Source organism: Equus caballus, chromosome 4 (genome assembly GCF_041296265.1).
Source record: "Equus caballus isolate H_3958 breed thoroughbred chromosome 4, TB-T2T, whole genome shotgun sequence".
Classification (NCBI taxonomy): domain Eukaryota; kingdom Metazoa; phylum Chordata; class Mammalia; order Perissodactyla; family Equidae; genus Equus; species Equus caballus.
This window is the reverse complement of record NC_091687.1, coordinates 82,852,042-82,879,947: the sequence shown is the minus strand read 5'-3', so window position 1 is coordinate 82,879,947 and position 27,906 is coordinate 82,852,042. Positions and strand designations below refer to the sequence as shown.

The 27,906-nt window shown below is 37.1% G+C and overlaps 1 protein-coding gene across 12 annotated transcripts in view; it reads left to right on the top strand.

The window, feature by feature from the left end:
• CADPS2 (calcium dependent secretion activator 2) overlaps positions 1-27,906 on the top strand; it is a 495,842-nt gene that overhangs the window by 215,371 nt on the left and 252,565 nt on the right. For all 12 annotated transcript variants that reach the window (XM_070264987.1, XM_001502202.7, XM_070264989.1 and 9 more), the window contains exon 6: positions 4,058-4,179. In XM_070264987.1, the coding sequence (XP_070121088.1) occupies positions 4,058-4,179 (122 nt within the window). The remainder of the gene's footprint in view (positions 1-4,057; positions 4,180-27,906) is intronic.

Here is a 27,906-nt window from a genome sequence, read left to right as displayed (position 1 = left end):
ATGAGGTTTTCTTCTGACTGAAGACTCAGTTCTGGGATTGCCTGTGACTTTGCCAAGTGGCTTTGCTTACTGGGTTTCTTCTCAGTCTCTTTCACCTCTTAACCTAAGGATGTTTGATTTGAAATTCCATAGTATCTTACACGTGGAATTTCCTCCTCATTTGTGCCTTAGGTTTCCTACTGATGAAAATGTAAAGTGCCAACTCCTTTTTCTTTTTTATAATGTTTGTATGAAACAGAATCAATTATTTAATTATAGAAATTTAAAAATTAAAAATTTTAATTTTAATTATTTTAATAAATAAATTTTAATGATTTTTAAAGTAAAGTGTAACTTTCTAACAAGAGTTTGGCATTTAAGTTCATTAGTGATTTTTAAATGATTAATGTCATGTATAAATCTATCATCTCTGAACACTCAGAACTGAAAACAGTTCAAAATATTTTGTCTATTTAAAAATTGTAAAACAATGGTAAATAATCAGCTACTTATGAATTCTATTTCCCCTTTTGAAGACAAAATTATGCCCGTGAGTTAGTGTTGAAGTGAAGTTATGAATTGTTATTGTGTATTTTATTGCCAGTGTGTTAAAACAGTGTTAGGAAGAGAATTGAGTTAAATTGTGATTTTGCATGGTATGAGAAGCTTCTGTATTTATGAAATTGTTTTGACATCCTCTGTTGCTATGTCTTTATAAGGCAGACGTTTTCCTCCCATAGCACAATAGGATTGGATCTATTCCGCGCATAGTATTTTAAGCAGGAGTTATGTGTCCAGGAGGAAATGCAGTCACGTTAAGTGCTTCTGTGTAGGACACCTGAGAGAATAGACTAGGTGTTGTCCCTAGGCCCAGGCCCTCTGACTCAGCCAGCTAAACTGAATCATTATCCCAATACCTTAGCTAAACCTTGCTCCTCAGGCCCCAGATTTCAGCCTAAGAAAACTGAAAGACAAGCAGTTAATCTAATTTAAGGATCTCTCGCATGGTCCGTCAGGCTTGGAGTTGGTTCAGTGAAGGGAGTCTTTTCTAAGAACTGAAGTCTGAGTCTAAGGAAGAAGCACAGATTTGAAAAACTGCTTAAATTTTATCTTCTCTTTAAAATTGCCATCCACCCCTCCCTTCTCCCAGCACACCCTATTTCCTTACCAAGCTCAATATTTGCCACAACTCTTATTATCTCACATGTAATTCACTTATGTATTTTGTCGATTATTGTGTATCTGACTGTGTACTAGAATGTAGCTGCAGGAAGGTAAGTTCTTCGCTGGTTTTCTTTTTTATTTACTGAAGTGTAGCAAGAACCTAAAACAATGCCTGGCACACAGTTGACTCAATAAATATTTATTGAATTAAGGAAGTTGATGGTATCAAAAAACAGCAGTTAGCCATACAAGATTACTTTTAGGTCTCTTTATTCATAAAGCCTTTAGGGAGAATAATAAAGCAAGAGACAAGCTATCCCACAAAACACTAAGCCGTACAATGGCATGTTAAAATTAAATATTCAAGTAATGCCAGGAAAATATGAGTCTTTATGTTGTGAGGGAAATGGTGTCAGTGGCATGAATATAGTTATACACAAATACAGTTATACACTTGAACATAGTTAAACACAATGTTTCATTGGTGTTAAGCTGGCAGACCCCGTGACTTGCTCTGTATCTGATGGTATATGGTCCCAATATTCAACATATTACCTAGCTTCATTTTTCTCACAACCCACACACCTCTGGGGGCCACATAACTCTGTGGATAACGCATTAATCAGAAGCATGTTATCTAGTTTCGTGTTTCGTACATGCCTCCCTTCTTTTCGCTTCTGGGGTAACTTTGTCTGTTTTATCCTTATTACATCAGTCACCAAGAGATCGGGGCAGAGGAGAAACATAGATCAGTTTTATTTTGTATAGTTCCATTATCAAGTTTTTCTGGGGATTAGTTGAAGCAGTTAGCTAAAATTAGGTTAGTTGTTGGTCCGTGGAATTTTTGGCTGTCCTTATTATTAATGATTAAGACTCTCTGTGTTTTTTTAGTTCCTTTTGGAAATCAGATCTGTAGAACTGTGTTGTTTTCTTTATATGTATGGATTCATAACAGAAGTTACATCTTTTGAAAGTGGCAATTCTTCAGGATAAAACATTCCTGACACAGATGGGAGTATTGTTTTGAGGAGCAAAATGCAGTTTCACAAGTTATATGTCTTAGGAGGTCCTGTTTACAGTAGCTTGTAATAGAGGTGACAGAAATAGTGGCAAGCAGATGCTTCCTTTCTTCTCTTTTGCACTTTGGCTATTACACACACAAGAGAAAGCGATGCAGTGCAAACAGCCATATTCCCAGATATGAACCAATGCTGTCAAGATTTCTAGACTTGTCTTGTATACACTTCTGTTATTTCATACGTTTTAAGTGACCAACAAGAATTTTTATTGAATTAAGTTATTAGAGTCGTGGGGTTAAGTCCATATATAGTTGGCTTTTAATTGATGTGGTTATGTACTTCATTTGTCTCAGCTTCTGGTTAGTTTTATTTGTATAAGAATCTAATGAGTTTCAATATTACTAATAAAAACTTGATTTATTAAAAATGCATAACTCTTGCTTATTTTCCTTAACTAAAATTTAATACTTCATATCAATTTCCTAGAGTATTACAGCAGCTATTTTCTATTCTCTGTTAGTTCTTAATCGTTTTCAGTTGTCCTTATTTTTATTCATATGTTGGTATGTGTTTCAATGTGAAAAAAATGACAAAAGTTTTAGTTGAGGAAGGAAAATGGTTCTGAATTTGACCTTGAGTTTTCAGTGATCAGTTTTCCACATATCTTTATGAAAAAACAAAAGCAGTATGCATTTTGTATTTGCAAACATAATCCCTCTGTTGTACGAGAGCTGAAAAAAAGGGCTGTTCTTTTTAAGATGGTTTCTCTGAGTCGTTTTGCCTCAAGATTCATAACACAACTCTATGCAAAGTATAATGACTTTAATAATGTATTAAATGATCAATAAATGATGTAGTGATGTTTTGGTAGATATTTTGGTAGCTACATAGTGTGAATACTGTTAACCTTGTTTGTACAAATACAACATGAGATCAACAAAGAAATGAATGCTGTTGAATATATTTTATAAATTGAGAATTTAGAGAACTTCATGGTGTAGGTTTGGATTGAAAAAATCTATGGCAAATAATAGTCGTATTTTATGTGTATATACAGTGAAAATGTTAGGTTATGATATGTTAAGATTGGAAGCCTTTTATACAAGCTAAAAAGCACATTTGAAAAAATATATTTCCCTTTCTACCAGGAGATATGGGTACATAGGACAATATCAGCTTCTCCACCCTTTTCCAGTTTACTGCATTAAATTAATACATACCTTTACTGGATGAGTAATTTTTTTCTTGTCAAGTTAGTATTAAGATGTTCAGTAACAAGTTATATTTTCCATATTTTGATAATAAGATACACGTTGGCCATAAAGAAAATTCTTTATAAATACTTTAATAAACTCTTTTTGTAATGGTTAAAATGTAATAGTTAAATTTTCTTTAGAATATTCTTTTATAAATAGTGATCTAAAATAAGTGAATATAGACAGTTTCTGACGTCACTTATTAATATCAGTGAATTGGTATGATGGTGACAGTCTCCTAGTAATAAATATTTTGTCACTTTGTGAAACTCAACATGTACTCCTTTTAATCACATTTACTGAATTTTTATTTGAAATTCTGCTTTACCTTATTCAGACTTGCCATAATTTTTTAAGAATCTGAGTTTTTATCTCACTTAATTCACTAGGGCTTATATTTAGAGACTTCAAGCTTTAATTCCTGGTAGGAGAGGTTTCTTCAGATACCAGACTTCCTCAAAATGTTATTTACTGTACCTTTCATGAATAGACGTGGATTATAAAGGTGACAAAATACCATTGATTTTACCACATAATTCTATCAATTGGTCTCTCTCATTGCAGTTCACAATGCTTTCTCTCTATATTGCTAAATGCTGTAAGCTTGACGTATCATTAAAAAATTTTTCTCATCTTTAGATTGTCATAATGGAAGTGCAAGGTTTGAAGTCAGTCGCCCCCAATCGAATTGTTTACTGTACAATGGAAGTGGAAGGAGGACAAAAACTGCAGACAGACCAGGCTGAAGCCTCAAGGCCACAGTAAGCTAACTGAAAAAAAAATGTGTTTTTTCCCCCACTCCCAAAGAAATGTGCTTTCTTTATTTGCAGAATTGTATGGTTTTGCGCTCTAAAACTGTTACTTGGCTACCTTTATCTCAGCTGTTAGAATCAGTGCGTGCCTTTCTGGATAATGATACTGTAATTAGAACTGTAGTAGAAACCCTATGTAGTACAAACAGAAAATCCAACATGCAAATGTGAAGCTAATGATTAGCTATAAAATGTTTGCAAGTCATTTATGAGGAAAGCATGGGCTAGCATGTGTGACTTAAAAGGTAGTACGTGATCCTATTTCAGTTACTAGAATTGTAACCTAATAGCTTTTCCATTTCTGTGTATTAAATCTCTGTGGTAATATTGAGGTAGGTGTCATGATTCTACATATTTTGGGGGGCGAGTATGAAGAATTGGCACTAATTCTTTTGTAAATGTTTGGTAGAAGTCACCAGTGAAGCCATCTGGGGCTGGGCTTTTCTTTGTGGCTAATTCTCTGATTGTGAATTCAATCTTATTTGTCATAGATCTGTTGAGCTGGTTTATTTCTTCCTGAGTCAATTTGAATATTTCATGTCTTTCTATTAATTTGTCTATTTTCTCTAAATACCTAGTTCATTGGCATATAATTATTCGTAGTATTCATTTATAATCTTTATTTCTATGAAGTTAGTAGTAATGTTCCTTCTTTCATTTCTGATTCTAGTAATTTGAATCTCCTGTCTTTTTTTTAAGTTTATTTAGCTAATGGTTTGTCCATTTTTTAATTTTAAAAAAACTTAATTTCATTCATCTATTGTTTTCTATTTTCTATTTCATTAAGTTCCACTCTAGTCTTCATTATTTCCTTCCTCTTTTTTTTAGGTTTAGTTTGCTCTTTTTTTTTTTTTTTTTAAAGATTTTATTTTTTCCTTTTTCTCCCCAAAGCCCCCCGGTACATAGTTGTGTATTCTTCGTTGTGGGTTCTTCTAGTTGTGGCATGTGGGACGCTGCCTCAGCGTGGTCTGATGAGCAGTGCCATGTCCGCGCCCAGGATTCGAACTAACGAAACACTGGGCCGCCTGCAGTGGAGCGCACGAACTTAACCACTCGGCCACGGGGCCAGCCCCATCTTTTTTTTTTTTTTTTTTAATAGTGTCTTAAGATGGAAACTTCAGTTTTTTGAGATCTTTCTTTTTTCTTTTTTTTTTGAGGAAGATTAACCCTGAGCTAACTACTGCCGGTCCTCCTCTTCTTGCTGAGGAAGCCTGGCCCTGAGCTAACATCTGTGCCCATCTTCCTCTACTTTATGTGTGGGACGCCTACCACAGTATGGCGTGCCAAGTGGTGCCATGTCCGCACCCCGGATCTGAACCGGCGAACCCCAGCCACCGCAGTGGAACGTGCACACTTAACCACTGTGCCACTGGGCCGGCCCCTGTTTTTTCCTAACATAGGCATTTATGGCTATAAATTTCTCTCTAAGCACTGCGTTAGTGGCATCCCATAAATATCAATATGTTCATTTTCATTCATCAAGGAGCCTTTGTCAGTGAAATATGTTATTTGCATAGTTAGTAGAGTCAGAAAAGAAGCTTATCAGCTGTAGGAACATACAAGCCCCAAATCCCATCATACCTAATCCCAATGACTGAGAGAAATGGGGTCTTGTCACTCCTGAAACCCATTGGAAACATACCAGTGTGTCACCACTCACTGGTTGGGAAGCTCTTTTATGGCACTAACGTTAGTTTATTTAATCTATCTGTCTTAGTCAGCTCAGGCTGCATAACAAAAATACCTTAGATCGAGTGGCTTAAACAACAAACATTTATTTCTCACATATCTGGAACCTGGAAGTCTGAGATCAAAGTGCAGCATGGTCAGTTTCTTGGTGAGGGCCCTCCTTTTGGTTTACAGAGGCCACCTTCTTGCTGTGTCCTCACATAATGGAGAGCGTAATCTTATGTCTCTTCATCCATTTATAAGGGCACCGATTCCATCATGGGGGTGGAGCCCTCATGACCTCATCCAAACCCAATTACCTCCCAAGGGCCCCCACCTCTAAGTATCATTACGCTGGGGATTAGGACTTCAACATATGAATCTTTGGGGGGGGGTACATAAACATTTACTCTGTAGCATTTCACCCCTGACCTCCTCAAATTCATGTCCTTCTCACATGCAGAATATATTAATTACATCCTAATAGCCGCAAAGGTGTTAACTTATTCCAGCATCAACTCTCAAGTCTAAAGTCCAAAGTCTTATCTAAATATATAAATCAGATAGAGGTGATACTCAAGGTATGACTCATCCTGAGGCAAAATTCTTCTCCAGCTGTGAACCTTTGAAATCAGATAAGTTATGTGCTTCAAAAGTAAAGTGGTGAGAGAAGCATGAGATTGATAGTCCAATTCCAAAATGGAGAAATTGGAAGGAAGAAAGGGGTGACAAATTCCAAGTCTATCTAGCTAGACAAACTCAACTAGACCTTAAGGCTCAACAGTAATCCTCTTTGACTCAGTGCTTTGCCTTCTGGATCCACTAAGGCAGTGGTCTTGCCCCTAGTTCCCACTGGGACAGTGGTCCCACTTCTGTGATTCTGTTGGGCAGGGGTTGTGCCCTGATGGCTCTGCCAGATGGAAGTTCTGTTCCTGCAGCTCCAGGTGGCTGCCGTCTAGCATGTTGAAACCAAGGCAATGGTTCCATCTACATGGTTCTGCTGAGCAGGGGTCCTGCCCTTTGCAACTGAGGTGGAATCAGCCCTGCCACCTCACCCCCACCCTCCCACCCGGTGTACTATGGATTTATGCTGGGAGTGACAGTCCTCATGCTCTCTGAATCGCTTTTGGGGTTGTGCTTCCCTGTCTTGAGGAATAGAGTATGTTCGCAGCTGAATCCATGGTCCAGTCCTATAAGGTCTAAGAAGTTTGAAGTTTTCCTTCATTTCTTCCCATTTCCATCTCCTTCAGTTTGAACTGGCAACATTCCTGCTGGGATGGTTGATTGGCTCCATGGTTCATATCTATACTAAACTCCTTATCACTTGATTGGTCCACCACACACTTAGTGTTCTCTTCTGAACATGCTTTCTCTTCGTTTTTTTTTTTTTTTTTTAAGGAAGATTAGCCCTGAGCTACATCTGTGCCCATCTTCCTCTACTTTATATGTGTGATGCCTGCCACAGTATAGCTTGATAAGTGGTGTGTAAGTTCTCGCCCAGGATCTGAACCAGTGAACCCCAGGACCACCGAAGCAGAGCCCACAAACTTAACCACTGTGCCACCAGGCTGGCCCCAGAACATGCTTTCTCATTTTTTGTAATGTGAGAATCTTCAAAATCTTTACAATCTGGTTCCTTTTTGCTCCACAATTTTCTCTTCCATTTATTTCTCTTCTTGCATTTTACTATAAGCAGTCAGTAGGAACCAAGCAGCTCTGACAACACCTTGCTTAGAAATTTCCTCAGCTAAATCTCCAATTTCATTGCTCACAAGTTTCACCTTTCACAAAACACTAGAATGTGAACACAATTCAGCCAGGTTCTTTGCCACTTGATAACAAGGATCACCTTTCTTCCAGTTTCCAATAACATTTTCCTCATTTCCATCTGAGACCTCATCAAAATGGCCTTTATTGTCCATATTTCTACCAATATTCTATACATGATTATTTATTCTCTAAGAAGATGGAAGCTTTCTCTATAGCTCTTTTCTTTCTGAGCCTTCAGCAGAATTTCCATTAAAAGACCTTTCATCACACTATGAGCTGCTTCTAGCATGTATCTCAAAATTCTTCCAGCCTCTACCCATTATCTAGTTCCAAAGCCGATTCCGCATTTTTAGATAGTTGTTACAGCAGCACTCCACTTCTCAGTTCAGGATGCTACAATAAAAATACCATAGACTGAGTGGCTCGAACAACATTTATTTCTTACAGTTCTGGAGGGTGAAAGTCTGAGACCAGGGTTCCTTGCTGTATCCTCTCATAATGGAGAAACACTTCTTGTATCTCTTCATCCTCTTATAAGAATGCCAATCCTATCAAGGGTGCTTCACCCTATGACCTCATCCAAACCCAATTACCTCCCAATGATGCCACCTCTGAACACCATCACAGTGGGGATTCGGGCCTTAAACATGAATGGTGTTGGCATGGGGGGTGGGGGCGGGGGCACCCACTATCCTACTAGTCCATGAGACCTTGAGGGAGTACAAATGCCCTAAGAATCTCAATGCCACATTATTTCCTACAGAATCTTTTTAAAGAGTTTTATTGAGGTGTAATTCATATAGCATAAAATTCTTCCATTGCAATTTAGATGATTTTTCGTAGCTTTATACACTTGTGCTGCTATCATCACAGTTCAGTTTTAAAACACATTTCTTCAAAAAGTTCCCTCATGCCCGTTTGCAATCTACTCCTGCTTCCACTCCCAGCCCCAGGAAAACACTCATCTACTTTACGGCTCTATAATTTTTTTTTCTGGACATTTCATGTATATGAAATCATGCAATATGTAGTCTTTTGTATCTGGCTTTTTTCACTTTGCATAATTTCTACAAAGTCTTTTATTTAATTGATACTTAAATGTTTTGGTCAATCAAATGAATAAGTTTTATGTAAATCATTTTATTATTTTAACACTAACTTTTTTTTCACAAATAGTAAATGTTTTCATAAGGTGTCTCATTTAATTGCTAATATACTCATAATGTACTCGTAAAGAGATTCTCTGATAGAGAACGTGTAAGTGGACAATTTAAATGAATTAAAATACGTGGAAGTTAGAGAGAAAATACTACAATAACCCTCCAGTACTGTTTTTATTACTCTTACCACAAGGAAATTTGGTTAAAAGAGATTTGTTCTGTTTCCTCATGAACACCGAATTAGCTTTTAAAATGAATTAAAAGATTTGTATTTATCCCTGTATCCCAGGGGCAGATTATCTTAAAAATGAATCTCCTGAATGCTGACCAACTGCAGCTTTTCAGCAGTCTGGTTACTTTTGTCTGGAACTCGTCTTGCACAACAGGAAGGAGATTCATCTTCTCCATCATCATAGTGAATTATGCCTCAGACACGTTTTCTAAATTTTATTGCTTCAACAGTTTGTGCTTTGTTGGAGATCAATTCATCCTTCTGTCTGATACTAATTAAAGTGCCTGATTTAGTCCATATTTTCAATAAACTTAATCAAGATTTCTAGCCGTTGCCTGTTTCATTCCTGTAGTTCAGATTTCCTGCCAGCAATTAGGTGGAAGCAGCATGTGAGGTGGTTACATAGCTTGTATAGAACCTGAGGTCTAATAAAAGTGATGTTTATGGACAAGTTTGATTTATAAAGAGTAGTAGTGAGGTAATCTATTTGTTAAAGTTTTGCTTATAAGTTTTTATTTTTTGATGGAAGAGAATTTAGATAAACTGTTTTTTTCAGTTACGGAGAAAACTTTTATTTATGGATGTTAAAGTCATTGTTTTATAGTCTCTCCATGAACCAAGGAAAGTTTTGTTCTCTGTGAGGTACAGAAGCATTGTTTATACACTTTTTTAGCTTTTTACCATTTCTTGACATTTTGCTATTTGAGTTTTAGCCTGTACCCTTGATGATACCACTTGAAGGGAAATGGAGGGATGGTAAGAATGACAGACTGGAATGGGAAGAGAGCTATTATGTCACGTAGTAGTCACAAATCTGTTATGTAGTGATCTTTAAAACTCTTTCCCTGCAAATGATGAATATCCTTTGAGCACCTAAAACACAAGAGCAAATGATACCCTATGGAGGGCCAAGATAGATCTTGGTCCTGGGGAAATAAATAAAAGCAAGGAAATTGCTTGTCAGATACAAATGGGGGACTGGGAGGAGGGGAAATGGAGAGTTGCTTTTCAATGAGCATAAAGTTGCAATTATGTAAGATGAATAAGTTCTAGAGACCTACTGTATAATATTGTGCCAGCAGTTAACAATACTGTATTGTGCACTTAAAATTTTTTAAGAGGATAGATAACATGTTAAATGTTCTTACCACAATAGGAAAAAAATATGTCTCAGGAAGCAACACTATTTTTTTGCCAAACCCTCTGTATCTCTTTCATCTCATAGTGCTGTTTTATTAAAGACATTTGAAGGTTAATCAGTCTTTAATAAAGTAGAAAGGCAAGGAGCAATAAGGAAAACTGATGATTTGCATCATTAGAGAAATATTTATGGATATTAGGACAGAACATTCTTCTACCTCATGAAAATGATGGCTTCAGTACCCATTTCTAGGAACTTTAACTTCTGAACCAGAATTGTAGTAATCTATCAAACTATTGAAGAAATAGTGTAGCTACCAATGGAAGGGTTATCAGAAGGACAGGGTGCTGGGACAGGTGTTCCAGAGAAATTGATTACAGGCTGCATAGAAACCCAGAAGCTAACCATGCTTTTTAAAAGTGTATGAGTTTTCATCGTAATTTAGTAATGTCAGAATTAGTTCTGAAGTATAATTCATTAGCCAGCTACTGTCCCGGACCAGAGATAGAATGTACGACATTTTAAAATGATCTGTCAAAAAGTGCGTCTGTTTTTAATGAACCAAAGGGAAAACACTCAAACTGCACAGAAGTTCTGTCTTTTCTCACTTCCATCTTTAAGACTGATACTACTGGTACAGAACAAAATAAAGCCTAAAGAGACAAATGAGACAAACACAGAAATTACATTCATTGGGAACTTATTTGCAAATAGGAAGCTAATATGGAGATCCTCATAATTAGTAGCATCTGAATTAAAGGGACAATATGATGGATTAAGATTCCAGAAACTGGCTAGAGGGTACTAGTGAGCTCCAGTGAGAAAGAGCAGTGAGAGAGCTTGGGAGAAAGTTGTATAATTATGATCATCAACATCTCTGTGATGGATTTACAGCTTGTAAGTAACTTCCCCTTATCTGTGACTCTCTTTCAGAGCATCCTTTTGCAGTTGCTTTCATTATTGTTGGATTTTTGTAACCAATTTATTGAACGGGCTAAACTTGGAGGAGTATAGGTAGCAAACAACTTAATTTTTATCCCAGTACTACTCTCAGACATACTCCAGGATCTCCTTACCAGACCCTTCGAAGACATCTTGGCGAAAACCATAGTTTTTGTAGTCATTTTCAGGTATTAACATGTTCAGCTATTACAAATTTCAGACCAGTTTAAATCAAAACTTAGCCGTTTCAAAACTTTTTCCTTCCAGCTCACTCAGAAACCTGTATTTAGGGAAAAGGATACTGTAGTCTGTTCTTTTCATGCTGCTGCTTGTTCTGCCTGCTCAGGTGCTCCTCTACTATGTTTTGGTAGGGCTGAGGTTGGGAGGAGGCAGGAGGTGAAGGGGCAAAATGTCTTTGTATGTCAGTGCTCTTTATTGTCCTCTCTTGGTTAGCAAATGCCTTCTGTCATGGGAAGTGTCCACATCTAACTTTTCTCTGGTGCAGTTCTCTGGAGATGCCCCACTTTGCCAGGAACTTCTGACATCACACCAATGCCTCACAGAATGATGCATCCTGTAGTTGCCATCTTGCCTTTTCTCCTGAGCTACTGGTTTAATAATATCACCTGCAAGTCCTCTTCCTGCTTGAATTTAATTTTCTGAGCAGATGGCTCAAATAAACTGGAAGGTCCTTCAAGACAAGGGCTGATTATTATACGTCCTGGTTCCCGTCTAGCACCAGCCAGAGTAATATGGCTCATTGGTGCTCAGTAATCTTATTAAAATATTTTCTCTGCTATTTATAGTATTAAAAAATATGGTCTTCTGGTAAGTGTCGGGGTATGGTACTTGAGCCAGCACCTGCCCAGATTAGTGGAGTGTCTAGTCCTCATTCTCCCGCCTCAAGTTTCCCTTTTTCTAGAAATTCCATGGGAAACATATTCACATTAAAGGGCCAGTTCTTTTGCTTGTGTGTGCTAACTTGAGGCTGGAATTCAAGGTCACATCCAGACTCTTGCTACGCTGAGATGTGGGACCACCTGGGTAAACAAGACGACTTCCCAAGAGATACACAGGCACAAGTATAGTTTTAATAGAATCGTAATTGAATCCTCTAGTTCGTAAGTAGTCTTTCCTAAAGCACTTCTTTCTAGGAAAGAGCCTGTTACGTGCAAGTTCTTCCTAAATCCCTTTCAACAGTCTTCCTTCTTTGACTTTACAAAAGAAAGGTACACCTCTCATCCAACTTGAGTCTTACTGTGGTCCTTGTCCCAGACTGGAAGAACCTCCAGGGCACCATTCAAAAGGGAAATGCATAATAATAATGTTAGTTTTGAGCACATGATTGACCAGTGATGTAATGAATTCTTGTGTGAATTAGATGGCTTCTATTTCTTTGCTTTCCAAAAAGTTGATGGAGGATTTGTTCAAGTTTTCAATTGCTAAATGATTGAAAAATAGTTTTTGCTTATCAGTCACTGCATTGTTTGGGGACATTTAAATAGGCACGCATTGCAATAAGCAAACTGATGGACATTGCCATAATAATGTCCCATCTGCTTATTTTTGTAGAGTTTACAATAGAAAAAAACCTGGGTTAAGATGTTGAACTCTGTCCCACTGTAGAATGAAGTAGTAGTCATCTGGATACGTGAACTAACCGGAAAAAAAAGCGCTATCCATTTTATTAGGAGATGCATATCTAATAAATTATTTTGCTTTTCTTATTTATTTTAATACTCATTTGTCATTTGAATACCCCTAGTAATTGTAATAACTAAATTTAGAGGGAATTTTATTTTTTGATTTTTATTTTTGAAAAATAAAAATTGCATATATCCAAGTTATACAACATGTTTTGATATATGTGTACATTGTGAAATGATTACCACAAATCAAATCATTTGGTAATCAAATGATTACCAAAATCAAAAGTAACATATCCATCACCTTCCATTGTTAGCTTTTTTGTGTGTATGGTAAGAACTTGAGATCTACTTTCTTGGCTAATTTCAAGTATACAGTACGTTATTATTCATTATAGTCGCCATGCTGTACATTAGGTCTCCAGAATTTAATCGTCTTATAACTAAAAGTTTGTACCCTTTGATCAACATATCTCCCCTTTTCCTCCACCCCCCAGCCTCTGGTAACTACCATATTACTTTCTGTTACACTGAGTTTAACTTTTTTGTTTTAGATTCCATATAAGTGAGATCATACAATATTTGTGTTTCTGTGTCTAGCTTATTTCAGTTAGTATAATGTCTTTCGGGTACATCTGTGTTGTTGCAAATGACAGGACTTCCTTCTTTATAAGGCTGCATTGTATTCCATTGTTTGCGTATACCACATTTTCTTTCTGTCAGTGGACACTTAATGTTGTTTCCATGTCTTGCCTACTGTGCATAAGACTGCAGTGAACATAGGAATGCAGATATCTCTTTGAGATAGGAATTTTATTTCCTTTGAACAAGAGGAAAAGCTTTCAGTTTTTCACTCCTGAGTGTGACATTATCTGTGGGCTTGTCATATATGGTTTTTATAATGTTGAGGTACATTCCAGAACAAAAAATAAATATTCTCTCTCTCTTTCTCTACATGTTGAGCCTTGTAATGAGAGAAAATAAAAATTTATATATATATAAACTTGGTACAGATAATTATGATAGGGTCATCAATAAAACATATTCAAGCACTAAAGTGTATTATAGTACATAAAATTCTGAATTTATGAGGAGTAAGTGGAATCAAAGTAGAAGTTCAGGGAAAAAAGGAATAACAAATTTCTGTTAAAGAAGAGTTGTACACGTGTTTTTTGTTTTAAGATTTTATTTTTCCTTTTTCTCCCAAACCCCCCTGGTACATAGTTGTGGGTCCTTCTATTTGGGGCATGTGGGATGCCGCCTCATCATGGCTTGATGAACGGTGCCATGTCTGCGCCCAGTATTCGAACCAGTGAAACCCTGGGCTGCCAAAGCGGAGCATGCGAACTTAACCACTTGGCCATGGGGCTGACCCCATACAGGTGTTTTTATAAATGGATGATGGTGGAATACTGTCTCTATGGTCGATTCCACTGGATTCACTTAAGAATGACATCACTGTTTTATGTTAAATGTCAATGTTTCCAACGCACCAGAAATTATACCCTTTGCAACTCTTTAAATTTACATTTAAAATTTCTAGATGTCAACTTCAAAATGTGTGAAGAGAGTACATAATTTTTCAAAATTATTCTACAAAGTATGTGAGAGAAAGTTTGAAGGCTGCTTTTTTAGGACATGCCATGTATTGGAGCCAGACTAAGTCCTGAGGTCAGAAGGCTTTGCCGTTGCTGTGCTTCAAATGCCGACCGCCTAACTCATACAGGCAGAAGAAACGCCTGTCTTCTTAGCTGTTCCTGGCCTTAAATCTAGAGTTCAGCCTAGCAGGACAACGAGGTGTCCCTAGGGGTGACGCACCCCCACCGCAGCTGCTGCAGATCGTCTCTCCGACCAGAGCGCGGTGCTCTAGGGGCAACGAAGGACCAATGCTCTCTTAAGACACGTGTGCGGTAGTAACTGCTTAGAGCATTGCTGTGGAGAGAGAGTGAGGGTAGCACATGTAAAGGATTTGCCGTGATCCTTAGACTCATCAATGAATGAAGGAGAAGAATATTGCTAAGTTGGAAGGGCATTTTAAGAAACCTGACTGAATAGTGTTTGATGACTAGACATCTAGAATATGAGCAGAATGACCAGAATCTATGATATTTAAAAATAGAAATAACATTGGAAATGAAAGTTAAGGAAGTAGGACTTTTTTAAGAATTCACAATTTTAAGACATAAAAATGTTCATTTCAAGGTGATTGTAGTGAGTATTTATCAGGACCACATAGTTTGTAAAGGAAAGAATGAGACAGCCCAGAGTATAAATCCCAACTTTGCCACACATTAGCCATGTTACTATGGCTAATTACTTAAATTTCTTTGAGTGTGTTTCCTCATTGGTAAAATGGGGACAGTGGTGCCTATATCAAGGATTATATTGTGAATTAATTGACATAATGTACGTAGGAACACTCAGCCATGTTCTTGTGCTTCTGCCTCTCCCTATATACTCACTATTTTTTTAAATCTTTGCTTTGTGTACTTGTTTTCAATTTCCTTACTCATGTGTTCATTTTTCTACTTTCTTTAAACCTTTTAGTATCTTGTTTTAAAGTTCAGAGAATTTCCAGGAGGGGCTCACACTTGATGAAGGATTGAGTAGTCTTGACAACACGAAAGAACGTTATTTTATGTAGTGAAACGTGCTTTTGTCTCCTGAGTCCTGTGTGAGGTTTTTGGCTTGGGTGTTTTTATGGTCATATAATATTTATTTGGTAAGAACCCCATAACCAGGTTTGTTTTTGTTTTTGTTTTTTTTTAAGATTGGAGAGTTAGTTTCAATCAAAAGGAGGTCGTTTTCAACATGAATAATGCCCCAGTGGCAGTTATGAAGTGACAACATTCTTTGGCTGTCATATGTTTGCTATCAACATTGGTTTTGTTTCTCAGTGGATGTCATTGAAGATTTATATCTGCTCTGGTAAAATGCAGCTGTCACAGGATCACCAGCACTGTGCAGCAGAGCATGCTGCAGTTGTTGACGGTAACTTTGCAGCTGTGTCTTCTGTGTTGGCACTGTGTTAAATACTTTATGTGCAGGGTACTCAACTGCAACCTGTACTGGAGCTGTGGAATTGAAATGCAGCTGGGGACACCCCCTACAGTTGACATGTGGATCAGCAAAAGAAAGGATAGTCCTACATTCAATGAAACCTTATGTTACTGGGATTGTTTCGGATATAGGGAAATCTCAAACAGTTTTTAAAAGTATCTTGGAACCCTTGCAGGTCCTTCGGGCTGAGGAGGGAATACAGGAAGTTGTTTCTGTAAATCAGAGAACTATTCAAATGGCCTTGGTGACCTGCAGATGCAGGCACAGTAGGAGTCAAAAATGCTTCTCTGTCATCCTCTCTATGTGAGAGCAGGGTGCTTCCCCTGACCTTTCTCTGCCCGAGAAATCTGAATAATGTTCCAAGACCGGTTCAGCTTGGTGAAGGTTTTGCAGCCAGGTTGATCTCTGCACACACTCTTTTATTAGCACTTTTTTACTTAAAGTGTAATGTTGATACCATGTATAATAATTAAATCTTTATATTCATTTTAATGACTGGTTATAGATAACTTCATAGAGAAAATGTTCACTTTTGGATAATATAGTGTATACATTCATGTATATATACATTATTATACACAGATTTTTTTCCAGGTAGGTAACTATGAAATATAATTGCCGTAATTATAATAAGATGAAGACTGACATTCTTTGCAAGTGAAATTTAGTTTATTTTTTAATGTGGTAAGAACACAACATGAAATCTCTCTTAACGAACTTTTGAGTACAGAATACAGTGCTGTTGAATATAGACAATATATTGTACAGCAGGTCTGTAGAATTCATCTCATTTAACTGAAACTTGTTGAACAGCAGCTCCCCATATTCCCCTCCCTTCAGTCTCTGGCACCCACCATTCTACTCTCTGTTTCTGAGTTTGACTGTTTTAGATACCTCATACAAATGGAATTATGCACTGCTTGTCCTTCTGTGACTGGCTAATTTTACTTGGTATAATGCCCTCGAGATGCATCCATGTTGTCACATATGGTGGGATTTTACTCTTTTTTTTTAAGGTGGAATAATAGTCCGTTGTCTATGTATATACCACATCTTCTTTATCCATTCATTCATTGATACACATTTAGGTCGTTCCATATCTTAGCTATTGTGAATAATGCTGCAACAAACATGGAAGTACTAATCTCTCTTTGAGATCCTGATTTCAGTTCTTCTAGATATATACCCAGAAGTGGGATTGAGCTGGTAGTTCTATTTTAAATTTTTTGACGAACCTCTATACTGTTTTCCTTAACGAATGTCCATTTTATATTCCCACCAACATTGTTACAAGGGTTCCAATTTCTCCACATCCTCACCAGCACTTATCTTTTTTTAGCTAATAACCATCCTAAAAAGTGTGAGATGGTATCTCATTGTGGTTTTGACTTGCATTTCTCTGATGATTACTGATTTTGAGCATCTTTTCATATTGCTGGTGGCCATTTGTATATCTTTTTTGGAGATATGTCTGTTTAAATCCTTTTCCCATTTTCTAATTGGGTCATGTGTTTTGTTGCTATTGAGTTCTATGAGTTCCTTATATGTTTCAGATATTAACCCATTATCAAGTATGTGGTTTGCAAATATTTTTTCTCCCATTCCACAGGTTGCCTTTTTACTCTGTTGATTGTTTCCTTTGCTGTGCAGAAGATTTTTTAGTTTGATGTAGTCCCACTTGGCTATTTTTGCTTTTGTTGCTTGTGCTTTTAGTGTCCTATCCAAGAAATCATTACCTAGACCAATGTCATGAAGCTTTTCCCTTATGTTTTCTTCTAGGAGCTTTATAGATTCAAATCTTTCATTTAAATCCTTAATCCATATTGAGTTGATTTTGTGTATGGGGTAAGATAAAGGTCTCGTTATATTCTTTTCCATGTGGATATACAGTTTTCCCAGCCCTTTTTGTTGAAGAGACTACCTTTTCACCATTGTATGTTCTTGACACTCTTGTCTAAGATCAGTTGATCGTATGTGCGTGGGTTTATTTCTGGGCTCCCTATTCTGTTCCATTGGTCTGTGCATCTGTTTTTATGCCAGTACCATACTATATTTATTACTGTGGCTTTGTAATGTATTTTGAAGTCAAGAAGTGTAATGCCTCTGGCTTTTTTCTTTTTTCTCAAGATTTCTTTGGCTATTCAGAGTCTTTTGTGATTCTATTTGAATTTTAGGATTCGTTTTTTCTATTTCTGTTTTAAAAAAATGCTACTGGAATTTTGATAGCGATTGCATTGAATTTGTTGATGGCTTTGGGTAGTGTGAACGTTTTAACAATGTTAAATCTTCCAATCCATGAACATAGGCTATCTTTCCATTTATTTTTGTCTTCCTTAAATTCTTTCATCAGTTGTATGTAGTTTTCATTCTACAAGTCTTTTACTTCCTTGGCTAAATTTATTCCTAAATATTTTATTCTTTTTGATGCTGTTGTAAATGGGAATGATTTCTTAATTTCCTCCTTGGATGGTTTGTTGTTAGTGTATAGATTTTTATATATTGATTTTGTATCCTGCAAATTTATTGAATTTTAGTTTTAACAGTTTTTTGTGAAATCTTTAGTGTTTTCTACATACAAGATAATGTCATCTGCAAACAGATAATTTTACTTATTCCTTTCCAGTTTGTATGCTTTTTAAATTCTTTTTCTTGCCTAATTTCTCTGGCGAAGACTTCCAGTACCATGTTGAATAAAAGTGGTAAGAGTGGGCACCTTTACCTTATTCCTGATCTTAAGGAAATGTTTTCTCTTTTTCACTAAGTATGATGTTAGCTATGGCCTTGTCATATATGGCCTTGATTATATTGAGTTAAATCCTTTTTATGCCTAGTTTGCTAAGAGCTTTTATGATGAAATGATGTTGAATTTTGTCAAATGCTTTTTCTTCTTCTTTTAAGATGATCACATGATTTTTATCCTTAATTCTTTAATATGGTGGGTCACAATGATTTGTGTATGTTGAATTATTCTTGCATCCCGGGAATAAGTCTTACTTGTTCGTGGTGTGTGAGCCTTGTAATGTCCTGTTGAATTTGTTTAGCTGGTATTTTGTTGAGGGTTTTTGTGTCTGTGTACATCAGGGATATTGGCCTGTAGTTTCTTTTCTTATAGTTTCTTTGTCTGGCTTTGGTATATGGATAATGCTGGCCTTTTAGAATGAGTTTGACAGTGTTCTCTTAATTTTTTGGAAGAGTTTGAGAAGTGGTTAGCATTAACTCTTCTTTAAAATTATGGTATAATTCACCAGTGAAGCCGTATGATCCTGGGCTTTTCTTTATTGGGAGGTTTTTTAATTACTGATTCAATCTTCTTCCTAGTTATACGTCTAATCAGATTTTTTATTTCTTCATGAATCAGTCTTGGTAGTTTATATGTTTCTAGGAATTGATCCATTTCTTCTAGATTATCCAATTTGTTGGTGTATAATTGTTTATAGTAGTCTCATGATTTTTTTTATTTCTGTGGCATCAGTTCTAATGTCTCCTTTTTCACTTCTGATTTTATCCAAGTCTTCTCTCTCTTTGTCCTACGTAGTCTAGCGAAAGGTTTTCAATTTGATTTAGGAAATTTCTATTCAAACCACCTACGTGACATTTTTCCCCGTACTAAAGCACTTTTAGTAATATATCCATGACAGTGAGTTTCCTCATTATCTTTTATTTATGAGATTTTTTGTCATTAATTTATTTAGTAAGATTAATCACAAGCTGATTATTTTTAAATTAATATAGTTTTTTAAATAATAATTTCTAACCCTTCCTGTTTAGAAGGCAGTGGACATTTAAATCCTCTGAAGTATTGACAATTATCGGGTAATTTTTGTAGAATGAGACTCATTGTCATGCTAGTTTTTCCTTCTCGGAAATTTGAAAAGAACTCTTTAAGTATAGAAACCCTGTTATCTAGAAGATATGACAGTGTTTTTCCTTAAGTTTTCTTTTGTTTTAAGGAAAGAAATTTTACGTAAACTTCAGGGTTTTTTGAGGTTTATTTGTTTGTTTTTGCATTTTCAAGTCTTCTAAATTAAAGCTATAGGCTCTGGAAATATTGCTGCAAAGATATTGACATAACATCATTTAAAAAGAGTTTGAAAGATGAAGAGACAGGCCTATTTTTAAATTTCTTTTGTTCTCGGAAAAGACTTCCCTGACTTAAGACCACCAAAGAAACCACCGTGATGGTAAGTTTGGCAAAAGAAATAAAAGTGAAGAATTAGTCAATTCATAGACAAGTAGCGCTTTCGTTATCCTGGCACAGATTTCCTTATTACGTAACATACAAGATGGATTTGGTTGGCAAAGATTTAATACCTTTTGGCTTATAAAATAGCAAAATTTTACCTGGAGGAAGTTTGTCAAATTCTCACTGTGTTCTAATGTTTAATTTTCCTTTTCTTGCCATGATATAGCTTTGCTGGCAGATGGCAACATTTGGATCATAGTTTATTTGGCAAATTCTCATGAGAGTCTTAAAAAATTTTAATATTTGCCTGTGATAAAATCACCTTTTACATAGCTCTACCAGAAGGGTGGAAATGAAATCTTCTACATTTTTCTTGTTTTTGTTCCCTATGTTACTTCACGTTTAAATAGGGTAGATATCTAGGAACAAAGGTGAAACTATTTATTTACTATGAATATTATTCTAGGGGTGTAAAGACTTAACCTGCCATCTTTTTCGTTTAAAAACTGTGTTCCTAAAGTAATGTCTCATATTTTTGTTAAAATAAAATCAGTAGCTGAAGGTCAACATTCACGTCAACATTGTGCAACTTTTCCTGTAGATTCCCTTTAACGATTCAAAACATTCACAGCTAATTACTTGTTTTACATAGGGGCCAGTGTCTGCGCTTGCATCCCTCTCATGTTCTCTTTCTGCCGATACTGGATTCTAGGTGAAGGTTGCAGAAGGAACTGCTAGGGGAGCGATTCCCTAGTTCTTGAATGAATAAGACCCTCGGTAAGTAGGACGCGAACTGATAAACCTGCTCGTAAATTCAGCTTCAAACAAATTCAGGTTGTGGCAAGATTTTGGTGGATTTCAGTATTTATTTGAGCTCCTTGCTTAAGCACACATCCTACTTATAGTGGAACTAGAAATATAAATGGCTTAGAGTAAGGGTCTTGATTTCCGCCAAAAACTCATTAAAATTGTAGAAGTAACTATTTCTGGAACGCTCAGAGCAGGTTTGTGGACTTTTTGTGATAAACTCACTGACAGATGGACCTGTTTCCCATATAATCAGACAGATTGGTGATTACATTAAAATTTCATCATTAATATTTTCTTGGGCGTAACTGTGAATGTTTTGTGGCTTAGTTTTTCAGAGAAGGTCTCCAACCTAGCCAGTGACCTTTGCTGTTTTTCCTCTGTTGGTGGGATCTTTAGAAAGAGAAAGCTTATTTACACCAAGCTGAGCGTGGCTTTGTGCTGTGACTTCATGGGGCTGCTCTTTCTGTTCATAAAGAGGCTAATTCCTTTACTTAGCTACTGCATGCATTGTTTTGCTTTGTTCTCTTTCCATCGTGTCGCTTGTGATGGCCTGGACAAAGCATACATCTGTTTTATAATCATCCTTTTCTTAAAATCAACCCAAAGATGTAATACTCAAACAGCACATTCTTATAATTTGATCAAAATTCTTCAGTTTTATAGCACCACTTATATAAATTAAGATGTATTACAAGGAGGATAATTAATCTGATGTAGGAATATTTATCCATATGGCATGGATGAGCAAGAATTTCCCAGTAGAATATTTTTTATTAGATAGTATTTTGTATTACTTTAATGTGCAAATAATTCATATTGTAAGTAGTCTTGTTCATTCTGAAAGAAACTTTTGCAATGGGCCAACCCCTATGATAGAATATGAGGAAATAGCTTTCAGGTTCAAAACACTGTTACTAAAAGTAATTGTACAATCAACAGAATCTTTTTAGCTATCCAGATTGATACTGGACAGCATATTCTTCTATCTGGATGTCCTCACTTGGGTATCTCACAGACTCTTTGAAATTCAACGCATTCAAAATAGAAATATTTATTTTTCACCTTTAACACACTCCTCCTTTCTGTTTACCACCTTAGTTATGTCTCACCTCTGTCTACAGAGGTTCCCAAGCCAGAAATTTTGGCATTTATCATTTCTTCTTTCTGATCCCCACACTTAAGTCCTATCAATTCTTCCTCTGTAATCCCCAGCAAATCTCTCTCCTTTCCCACATCTTCATTGTCAGCATGTTGGTTTGGGTCCTTGCTAATTATATTTCAGGAGCTTCTGTGTGGTCTTTCTGCCTCCGTTCTTGTCTCCATTTCATTCTGATTTCTAAAACACAGATCTGCTTATGCCCTTCCTTTCCTTAACATTTTTTATTGACTTCGCTTTGCCTTCAGGATGAAGCATGACATGAAAGGCCCTGCATTTCCCCAACTCCCTCTTACTTCTCCACCCTACCTCTTCTATCTTGCTAGCCGCAGTGTTTCTGAGCAGAAGTGCTATTGCATTTTTCTGGGAGCAGTACTCATCCGTGGAACTGTCCCCTGCATCACAGGTTATTTACCTTCCCTAGCCTCTGCCCATGCACATTTTTAAATGCTGCCGGCAGGAGAAGATACCATCCCTGGGAAAACCAGGGTCTGCCCTCGCACCTGGCCTGCCTTCCTCTCATTCTACACCTAGCTGCCTACCCTTTACTCTTCCTTCAAGGCTTGGTTTAGAGTGCTTTCCATCTAAAGCCTTCCTGAGCCCCTGTCCCTCTCCTTCCCCAGAGGGCTTCCTTAACACCTTCTGTGTTCTCTGTTCCCCAAACTCAGTGCATGTAGTAGTTGCCTCTCTTTGCTGCTCCCCCAAAACTGTGAGTCCCTGAAGGCAGAGGCCAGTCTTGATGAGCATTGCATCCCCAGTATCTGGCTCAGTGACTGACCTCTATTTGACCCTCCCCCAATAACTGACAACAAGATCGTCTTGAATCTATTAATTAAGCATCAGTGAGAGTAATTCATCTATAGGGAAGATACTTAACAAAAGTTAGATATACACATGAAACTATAGGTATGCACTGACTAACCTAATATTCATGAGGAAGTTAAACATTTGTCTGAATGGACATAATAGCACGTGGGAGCCAGTGGTCACCCTAATTTCCACCTGCTACACAGTTAAATACAATCTGCTAAGTGACATTGTACAAATCACTTTCTCTGGCCCACGTCTTCCTTCACAAATTCCAAATTATACAACACTGATATCCCACCTTACACATCTAGAACATTTGTGCAGCAACAAAAACACTATATATTATTAAAATCTCCTTTATAAATCACATGGAGTTTCTTGGAGAAAATGCTTTTTAAATTTGAGTTGGAATTTCACTGTGTTTTAAAGTTCTTAAAATATTATAATTTTTGAAGGTATGAGGGTATTTTTCAAAAAGACATCTTTGTAGCAAAAGTAGAAATTTTTATTTAACCAAATACACAACTGTGCTTATTTTTACTTAAAAAATTTTCACACAGGGGCCAGCCAGTGGCACAGCAGTTAAGTTCACGCATTCCACTTCGGTGGCCGGGGGTTTGCTGGTTTGCATCCCAGGTGCGAACCTATGCACCACTTATCAGGCCATGCTGTGGCAGGCGTCCCACATATAAAGTAGAGGAAGATGGGCACGGATGCTAGCCCAGGGCTAATCTTCCAAAAAAAAAAATTTCATCCACATTGCTTGCTTCTAACTTTTGCATATGTAAATATAGATTAACAAAGCAACAGCTACAATTACATATATATAGGTAATTTAAAAAAGGAAGTTTTAGTTCCAAAATAATATCTAACCAGACAACTCAATTCCATCTATCTTGTAAATGCATGTGATTTTGGTGGTCAAAGACCCAGATAATATTTTGTCTTCTCAAACCACAGTCTTCTCTTTAACAAAAAGAATGTTCAGGTGATGCTGGCTCTTGCTTTGCCACAAGTTCTGTAGAGCTTCCATTGACAAATATGATGAATGTATTTTACCTGATTAAATTGGAATACAAATCACAGTTAAATGTTGTGATTCCTCTGAAGTTATGCACAGCAGACACATTATTTGATTGGTTAACTTAATGTTTGTGAGGTATTAAAAGGGAAGTTGAAGGTAAACTATTTTCTAATCTTAAGGTGGCATTTGGTTTTACAATATGTGCAAAGAGACTTTGCCTCATTATTTCATTTTTATTTCAGGGAAGACTTTTTAGTGAATAAAATATCTTTCAGTGATTTTCCTCATAGAGAAAATTATGATTACTACTTCAGCAGTCATGTAGCATTAATGCTTGTGAAGTATTCTGTAATAGTTCTTGACTTAAATAGGGCACAGGAGCAGTGGTGATTGGACAGGAAAAGTGTACCTAAAAAACCAAGTGGAAAAATACACAAAATAGTTTTGTTCAAGCACCAAAAAGCTTAAAAAATTAAATGTACACTCTCAAAAAACATGTTAATTGAATACATTATTAAAACACACCTGTCACTCATTAACAGATTTTGCCTAACGAAAGTTCCACTTCTTCACAGTTGGCTGAGACAGAGAGATTGGGTAAGAAATGAACAGTAATCTCAGATAAACACACTTAAAATATGTACATATGCTGTTTATCAGTGAGGACAATTCTGATATGTAGATATTCACTTGTTTTAGGATCTTTCTGAACCACTATCAATATGCTAAAATCACTGACAATATTATTTTAGTTAAATGTAATGTCATATTTTAGAATATAAAGATGAGGGGCTGGCCCTGTGGCTGAGTGGTTAAGTTCGTGTGCTCGGCTTCAGCGGCCCAAGGTTTCCACAGTTCGGATCCTGGGCGCGGACATGGCACCACTCATCAGGCCATGTTGAGGTGGCGTCCCACATGCCACAACTAGGAGGACCCACAACTAAATATACAATTATGTACTGGAGGGATTTGGGGAGAAAAAGCAAAAAAAAAACAAAAAAAAAAAGTAGATTGGCAACAGTTGTTAGCTCAAGTGCCAATCTTTAAAAAAAAAACAAAGATGGCTTTCAGATTCAAATGATTGCCTGTATGTAACAACATCCCCCCACCTTGAGTTGGTTGTGTTATCCATAAAAACTGTCTGTAAACATGAAATATTTTGCTTATTTTTTGTGTATATCAATGGCAGTCTGATCTAGAGCTATTGTACGTGCAACTTGTGCAGTTGTCCAGTGTGGCAGTAATTTCAAAAGCACAGCTCCTAGTCTGACCCACTTTCCCTTCTGCGTTTAACACAGTAAAATATACTGTCAAGAAAACTTGCTCATCCAACTGCTGTGGCTCTCTTCATAATCCTTCGAGGACTGATTAGAATAAAGCATATGGCATCATTCATTCATTCAGCAAATGATTGTTGAACCCTGTTCTGTGCTAAGTGCTGCACAGGTGCTGGGGTTGAAGTGATGATGAAAATCAGACATGGCTATGGCAAATGGCACTTGTAGTCTCAAGGGTGGAGACAGCCATTAACAACTGAACACCCAGGACCATATAATTAAAAACTGGGTAACTGCTTTGAAGAAAAGGAAGATAATCTTGCTCAAATATATGACAGCAATCTAACTTATTAGGGAGGTGGTTCAGTGGCGCAAGTAGAGATAGTTAGGGAAGTCTTTTAGGAAATAACCCGTGAGCTTTCAACAGAAAGACAAATAGTTAACCAGACAGGGGCAGGGGAATAATAGGACGATGAGGAATCAGTACTTCTATTGAGGGAACAGGCAAGTGCAGGAGCCTTCTGGATGGTCACAGATTGGGGTTAGGTGGGTTGAGATGAGGCTTGAGGAATAGCTAAGGGTGGGATATGCCCCACCTTGAGAGCCATGTTAAGGGTATTAATCTTCATTCTATCATCTTATTTCCTTATTTTACATTTTCTGTTTTACCCTTTCCCATCTTCCGTGATAGCAACCTTGGTGCACTTAAAAGTTTTGACTTTTGTTTATAAACGTAGACTTTCTTAGTACTTCTCAGAGCTGTAGAATCTTTCTAGAGAAAAGTAAAAGAATTGCTTTCACATTCTAGAGTTTGGTGTGAAAGAACCATTTGTAAAGCTAGCTCATGTGTAAAACAGCATTTTTTTCTTCTCTCATCATTGCCGGAGGCTAGTTAATCGTTCATGACTGGTAGCTCCAGCTCTGGAGCTGGATAAAGGGCACCACAGATTTTCTAATCTTGCTTCTCAGGCTACCTTAGCCCTCTGCTCCTGTACTGTTTTTCCTGGTTTATCATTTTCTGATTTTCCTGTCCTTGCCTATTTTTTTGGCTTGTACCCAATCTGCGTTATCTGCCTATTCCTTCCAATGCTTTGTAGTGCTCTGCCTATACCACCACATCCCTACTATTTGATTTCTTGGCTTTGTCATTCTAGTCAGCTCATCTCTGTAGCTGTTGTTTCCATTTTGTTATTGTCTCCGCCTTTTTCAAACAAGACTCTGTTGGTAACCATAGTAGCTCAGGGACAGAGTGAATGAAGGAGATAACAAAAAACCCAAGAGTTTCCCTCTGTATGTGCTAACCAAAATGAGAGGAGAGACCTGCCAGGTGGAGGCTTGAATCTTAAGAGAGAGAAATTCATCTCTAGACTGGACTTTCCACCGATACATTGACAACTGAAGGCCCCAGCTAGACCATGAAGTTCTTAGACCAACAAGATAAGCAGCAGCTTCGTACCGCTCCAAGGTACTGTAAGGACTGGAGTCTTCATTTTGTTGGGTTTCAGAATTCTTTCCAAACAGAACCTATAAAGATTTAGTAAAGTCTTCAGGAATTCCAAATACCTTTTATGATATCCTAGAGTTTGATGCAACGTTCCCCCAAGTGCTGCCTACCTCAAGCCTGGGTACCATGACTCTGAAAACAACTGTGCCTTAGGTTCACTGAGTAAAGAGTACAGAAAGCCAAGACAGGCATTAGGCAAGTTTTCTGGAGGTAACTCAGCATTGATGGGCTTCCCAGAAGTCAAAGAACTATAAACAAAAGCTGCATTACCAACTAATATACATGCAACCTCGGGTTTTCAGGACTTGTCTTTTATCATATTTGACACATTTGCTGCTGCTTTCCACTGAAAATAGAATGCAAGATCACCCACAGGGCCTCTTTCCCTTTGGAGAAACTGGTATGAGAAAGCAGTCAGGATCGGTCATTTGGACCTCTGTCCTAACATCAGGAAAACAGGGTGCTCAGGTACACTGAGAGCAGCCATTCATTTTGTATGCCTTCCCACTTTCCAGACATTATGGTAGGTGTTTTCTTATTGATTTCGTTTATTCATTTATGTCAGGTAGGACTTATTACTATTCCTATTTTCTGGATAAGAAAATGGATCCTCAAAAAGTTTGACAAACCTAAATTATAACTCAGCTCTTGAAACTCAGTCCTCTTTGACCCCAAAGTCTGTATTTTTTTTTCCACACATCCTAGTCTTCTCTCTCGAATATGGAACGTGTGGTGGTTCTGTATGGAGCACACTGGTGGTTGCAGTAGGAGATGGAGCTGTAGTTGTGAAAATAAATCATAAACATAGGAAGGTGATGCGCCAGACTTCGGTCTTAAGATGAAGGCCACTCTGTAGACTTTCTCAGTGCTATGGTATTGGTTTACATTTCTCGCTTCTCCCTTTCCCACATGCCTGAGTCCTGAAGGCCAGAGTCTGTTTTCCCTCATCTTTGTATTTTTAACATTCATCTCTACGATGGGCACATACTAGGTGTTTATTAAATATCATTCCAGAGGTTGGTCAAGTGAGGACAAGAATTATGGAAAGTGTCATTATTAAAATGTTCCTTCAAGGGCCAACTAGGTAAATATTGGCGAAACAGATCATAGCAATGACTTCTACTCCTTTAAAATCTTAGAGGGCTTGCCATTATCTCATAAGTATCAAATAAGTTTTTCAAAAACTCAATTTAAACGTCCTTAATTGTTAAAAGCGTGTCAGTGCTGCATTTATGTTCCAGGGTATCACAAAATTAAGTAGTTACTAGCCATCAGAAATTTACAAGTGGGGAT